Genomic DNA, 6,328 nt, shown 5'->3' on the forward strand with positions numbered 1-6,328 from the left:
GATTTTGGCTGTTCACCTCCGAAAACTATCCTACACTGCATATCAGCATGTGAAATGCTTTCTTACTAGATTACTTCCCCAAAACGTGCTTGTTGAGGTCGTATTGTCTTGCTTTCCAGTACGCTTTAAGTGGCCCCATTAAGAACGACGCTTTTAAGGGCACAACTGAGAGGAGCGCGGTCAATTTAATTGAAAAAAAAAACTGTGTGCTAGCAATGAATTTGTACTAATTTTAAAGATGTGTAAAAAAACTCTGAGTAAAAAATGAGTGAAATGCACTAACAAGAATTTCAGCGCTACAGCGCGTAACAAAAAAAAGTAGTTGTAGTAGTAGGAAAGGGAAATATCTTAGAGAGTGATTTCAAATAGCAGCAGAAAATAAATAAATAGAAAAAATAGCCCGAAAATTCAGCAGAAAATAAGCACATCCTTATCGAAAAATGGAATAAATAGGATTCAGAATCTATTCAGATCCACTGGAGATAGTACTTGTAAAATGAACAACATATACAAATCTAAGTTAACAGAACAACAAAAATTGAAAGAATAAAAAAAATAACGGTCAAAAATAAAAATAGCTAATAAATGCGCGAGAAGAAGTACAACATTACGATATTGCGTTCACAACGCTGAAGAAGTAATGATGTAGTTCTCGTTCCTGCTTTACTTTACTTTACTGCTTTACTTTGCTTTTGAAAGGTGATCAAAAAATAAAAGACTACGCAAACCACTTAGAAATGTAGTGGTTAACTTAAAAGGAAAAGAAAAAAAGAGCGATACGAACGAATTCGTAGTAATGCTGTCTTAACCAATCTCTTACTTTTATAGTTCATTTGTAATTTTATATAAAATTAAACTAAGAAATGAAAATGAAAAGCCAAGGAAATGAAAATCGAAGATATCAGCGCCTAGAATATCCCTAACGTGGAAATCCAAGCTTCGGCAGAGTTGTCTCTACTCATAGAATGGCATGAAAAATAAAGCTGCAGATTATCCCTAACTCTTGCCATGAGTTTTGCAAGCTGTTGAAAATCTAGCGGATAGTTAGAATAGAGTGAGCTGGAGGTTTAAACACTAATAAATAAAATAGTACTAACTCTACGAATTTTAAAAGAAAACTATCAGAAGAATACGAAAGTGAAACAATGCAGTGAAAGCAAATAATTGGAAAAGGACAACACTTTCAATGCCAGCCGCTTTTGGGTGATCAATATGTGGCCAAGGGCATTCTGCCGGCAGCTGGCACCGACATCAGTTGTGAACCTGCGCAGTCTTCCGTAGAACATCGGGATATCCATGAACAACTGTGGCCGGTCGAAAATTTAACGCAAGATGTTCAGCTGAAGTCACAAAGGAAAAGTTCAAATTACAATGAGTTATGCATCAAGTAGGACAACTTGACGTGCATCAACTTCAAAAAGATTACCGTTGTTTTTCGTATTTCAATTCCGAACCAAATATTATTCCACTCCAGCTTTCGTCAAATTCGACCACCAATCATTCGTTCCGCATGATTGATGCTTGATGTTATCAGAACGATAGAGTGAACGAAACGAAGATGGTGTAAATGCCGTCAATATCACTCCCATGCTATCCCATTCCAATCCTGGCATGGAATATTTTGGATGAGATTGTATCACTCTCCCTCTCAGTTCACGTGAATGATGATCTTCTTACTAAACTGATGTTCTTATGGTGCAATTACGGTCGTATAGTGGCTATATGACTCTCGAAGCAAGTTTATGTACTGAGTAGGGACGCCTTATGGATGTCCAAGGCCTCCATTGTTACCACCTCAACCAAATAGAAGGTGCTTCAATAATTGTTTTCTTTAGTAGAGCCGTACACGAGGTTGTTATAATCCTTTATTCGTGGCTAACGTTTCGGCAAAATCGCCTTCTTCAGAGCCTGAAAGGGGTGAAATCGAACGTGACTAATCCGATCAATCGCCTTATCCGCCCAACAAAGAAAGTCCTACGTTAACCGTTGGACCTCATAGCTGCCAGTGGAAGAAAACATAGAAGGTCTTTTTTAAGTTGCTGAGCGATGAACAAGGGCATATTTTACTGTTGCGTCATCGAAATGGTGTACGTGTGGTCAATCATGGCGAGCCCGTGGCCGAAACTCTGCTTGCTTGCATGGCTGTCCTTCGTCTAATACTTTTTTTTCAACTCTGTTAAAGCAGCATACGACGAACCTAACGTCATGAGGAAATCCGCGGGAAAAGCTATGTGATGGGGTTGTAGGCTACGGGATCCCAGGTGGTTCCGCTAATTTCTCCCCAATCATCGAAAAAAAAACGACGCTGGAGACAGAGCCTTTTTTACGACGATTTCAGTAGCAACGGGCCACCCTTGTGCACGCGCCGCGTCCACGTGCTGGCGGTCGACGATTAATGAGGTCTCCCCACCGGCGTCTTCAGGAAAAGTCAATGAATAGGTTGCTGAGGAGACTGCGACGTGTGCATAGAAGAGCGTTCTAACGTACCTCGTAGAAACTAAAGCGGTTCCCATGTCGTTTTCAACGAGGATTAGGAGAGGTGAGCGGAATCATTCCGGATCCAGTAGTCCACAATTACCCATCTCTACCTTTTCCCGTGGATTCCCTCACTATGTCAGATTCCTGGTATGCTGCCTTTAAGGATCACTCTTGTAAAGATGATGATGGAAGTAAGCAGATTGGGCGATAGTTGTCTTTCATGTACTTCTCTGTACAAACAGCACGATCTTGCTGGTCCTCCAGTAACTAGGAACCTTGCATTCCGACAGGTAACGCGTCGAGAACCTCGCCAAACTTTTTATGGGGAAAGTCGGAAGATTCAGCGCCTCCATTTCCACCTAGACGATCCATTCATGATCACATTGTTGCTGTACAGAAATGCTTAGATGAGGTATTCGTTTTTTTCCATAGCTTTGGTTTTTTTCTTTGGAAAATATCTGACGGATATAATTATAATTGCAATTATCATACTTCCATGTTTTTTTATTCCGTTGCCTTTTGTTCCTCTTCTTTCTTGTACTCGGGGAAAAATCACCTCTCTGTTATATTTTCTTTATAAGGAATTTGCAACTAAAGTTGATGTTCTAAATGTTTTAAGTAGTGTTTAAGCTCTATTTTCTGTGTTCGTCAATCGATAGAACGAACCTTGGGTCCCATTACTATCTTTTCGACTGTAATTGATTGTGGCGTAGGCATAAATACAAATTTATGTAAACAGCTCTTTATTCATAGATTTTTATATTAAATGACAAAAATGCGGTTGTAATTGTAAGCATTAGCATAAGTAACAATGTTCATAAGATTTTAAAAAGTCGACAGATGGTGTAGGCAAGGAAAAGGTTGAGCAGCAACAGAATCGGTGTACCGTACCTACGCATCGTATTCTGCGCAAACACTTTCACATCGTACGTAACGATCGATACTGGAAATAAGGGAATTCATCGGCAATAATCTTTCTTCAATAAATCTAAATAAATAGGTCCATAACACTTTTGTAGGACTAGGACAATTTTTTCCTTACGAGAAGTTGTTTTTACCCTTTACCTTATCCTTTATTCATATATTTAAGGTGAATGTTCCTAGAGTTTAAGGTTCCTATAGCTCTTCTTCAATTAATAAATGAAATTAGAGTTTGAATGAAAATTTGGATAAAACTTAAAAGTGAAATAGAATTATTAATATTAAACTGTTATTAAGTTTATTATTATTAAGATTATTACTATTAAAAATAAAGAATAAACATAGGAATAAATGTAATTAGATATTTTCGTGTTTTGTACTCATACGTATGTCAAGAGTCCAAGCACAGGTCTACTAATTTGTCCGCTACAAATTTTGACCTACTAACCGTATCGTTTTGCCCTGTAGAACGGTCCACCTTCAGCTTTTGCTCTCCAATCATTGGCGACACCTCGCGAGATCGTCGTCGTCCATAACGCATTCGGTGTCTGCTCATCTTCCATCACTCCGTCGATGACCTGAAATTGTGGTGATTTTTCTCGAAATTCGAAAAATTTCAATTCCTCATTTCAGAAATTTCAGAAGAATTCGAAAAAAGAAAAATCCGAACAATTTCAGTTCCTCAATTTCAGTTAGTTCCTCATTTCCCTCAAGGAAAAATGGATTTGGGAGAAATTTTTAGAGAAGGAATGGTAGAAAATTGATAACAACGAAGGTGATGGTATTAAAATATTAAATATTTATGTATTAAGGTAGTTGCGAGCAAATCAGCTAGCATTTTGTTCACAACTACTTTAATAACAGTAGATTTTTGCGTTGGGATTGTTTGGTAGCACAATTCGGGAGTATAAACAGATCAGAGTGAATGGGAGACAGAACGACGCAATGTCGAAGAAAGCGTACAGTAATAAATTGTTGCCGAATTCTATAGTGATCCACATTTAGCCTTACGCCCCTTCTCAAAGTTAATTAAGATGTCTTGAATTTTTACAGGGCCCTTCACTACACCACTATCCCCATGAATTTCCAAAATGTAAAAAAATACCAAAAATAAATCCTCACCTTGCGTCCATCAGATGTATACTCGACCTTAGGACGACGCTTGCGCTGAAATGAAAAATTTCATGCTAATATGCTCTGAACTGAATGATGAGCGATTAAGAAATAAAGGGAAGAAAACGGAGAAAAAGATAGTCTGGATCGGTGCGGTGGGGAACTCAGTAGACGTCAGTTTCTGATTGATTTTCAGTTTTTTTAAATTTTTTTTTTCTTTCAAACAGTCGAACATGGACAATACTCAGAGACGTCAGTTTCTTTTAAAACTATAAATATTAGCCTGGTTTTTATGGAGCACCAGGGTAGCTCAAAAAAACGAAAAGTTCTTTTATTTTTTAAAATTTTCAAAATTTTAATAGTGTCATGCTAGATATGATTCTTAGAGAACTAAAAAAATAGCGGAAAAAAATAAATAAATAGCATAGTCAAGGAAAAGCCTTTTAAAATTTTCCTAGTGAAGATTGGAGAAAAATAAAAAGGAGAGAATACACAATGTCATCTATACTTGAGGCCAAAATTACCAAGACCATTAAATTAATTATCAAAGAAATTAGATACAAAAATTGTAGAACCTTCGATATTTCAGGGAAGACGATTATTGTCGACGTTTTCTTCAATAGTTGCAGGAAATATTCACTTATTACTGCAGTAAATTCGGATTAAAAAAGTTCGAGGCAGGTTTTTAATGGAATCTACGTTTTGAACATCATCGACAGCAATACAATTCTGTTTTTCAGTACAAATTAGCATTTTAATTGATCTTTCTTCCTTTATCGTAGATTCTTTAAGGTGCAAATGTAATATCTGATGGATGTCAGTGGTGACGGGTCAATATTATTTGCTAAAGAAAAGGAAAAATAAAAAAACCACCGCTCATATGAAGAAAATAAAATGGCTACTCATGTTTTCTTGTTATGCCAACGAGGTTTAGGTAAAACTTTTTTATTGACGCCTGACGTTTCGTTAACTTCAAAAGGAAAACTGGTCAGTTGTTTTCCTTTTAAGGTCTTGCGTGGTGTACTTGGAACACAATATCGAGGCTTGGCGAGGAGAGAGGAGAAGTTTGATGGGATATGCTTGGTATCAAAGACCTCGAACCATTTTCTTCTAGTTTGAAAATGACGAGTTTGTCGAAATGTCAGGCCAATAAAAAAGTTTCACCTAAACCTCGTTGGCATAACAAGAAAACATAAATACACTTCCAAATCCCGAGGTTTCAGGAAGAGAGGACTTGGAGAAAATGGCTACTCGTGACTTTTTTTTTGATTTTTGTCTTAGAATTCTACTCAGTGGTTAGTGTAATGGGTGTTAATTTGAAAAAAAAAACCGTTGCGTACCTTCTCGAACACTTGTTGCTGATCCGATCGCCCTTCGGCGAATTCATCGATACTTGACGCCTCAATTGGAGAGTTGAATACGTTGATCATCTTTGATTTGGACGGACACGGTCGATTTCAAGGATCTTTGCAAGAAAAATGTGTGCAGAATATCCTAGAATTCGTACATTTTATCAGTGAAGAGAAAATAAGAATTTTTCTGGTGCTCACGACATTTCATTCGATCTTTTCAGATCATTACAATTTTCGAGGAGGCGATCAATAATGACAGTTTTCATAGAAAACAGAAACAGGAATTAAGAGCGAAAATAGGAGAAAAATAAGGAAAAGATACTGTTATAGAGACATATGCTGTTGTATACATATTATAATTATTCAAGTTAATAATAAAGTGACAATAATTAACATAACGATAATTAATTATAGCGATAAAGTACAAGGTTCAGGAACGTTTTTCAGTAATACTCTAATGATTT

The 6,328-nt window shown here is 36.9% G+C and overlaps 1 protein-coding gene across 2 annotated transcripts; it reads right to left on the reverse strand.

Moving 5' to 3' along the window:
• Positions 1–2,745: 2,745 nt before the first annotated feature.
• Positions 2,746–5,942, reverse strand: RB195_004214 (uncharacterized protein; the record flags this gene model as incomplete). Of its 2 annotated transcripts, XM_013449671.2 has the most annotated exons (4): positions 3,294–3,421; positions 3,848–3,977; positions 4,522–4,566; positions 5,853–5,942. In XM_013449671.2, the coding sequence occupies 4 exons, from the start codon at positions 5,940–5,942 to the stop codon at positions 3,294–3,296; spliced, it is 393 nt and encodes a 130-aa protein (XP_013305125.2). The 2 variants fall into 2 exon arrangements, with proteins under 2 accessions (XP_064033233.1, XP_013305125.2); XM_064180739.1 differs by lacking the exons at positions 3,294–3,421; positions 4,522–4,566 and adding an exon at positions 2,746–2,837.
• Between the last annotated feature and the right edge of the window lie 386 nt (positions 5,943–6,328).

This window comes from Necator americanus, chromosome I (assembly GCF_031761385.1).
Source record: "Necator americanus strain Aroian chromosome I, whole genome shotgun sequence".
In the NCBI taxonomy this organism is placed as follows: domain Eukaryota; kingdom Metazoa; phylum Nematoda; class Chromadorea; order Rhabditida; family Ancylostomatidae; genus Necator; species Necator americanus.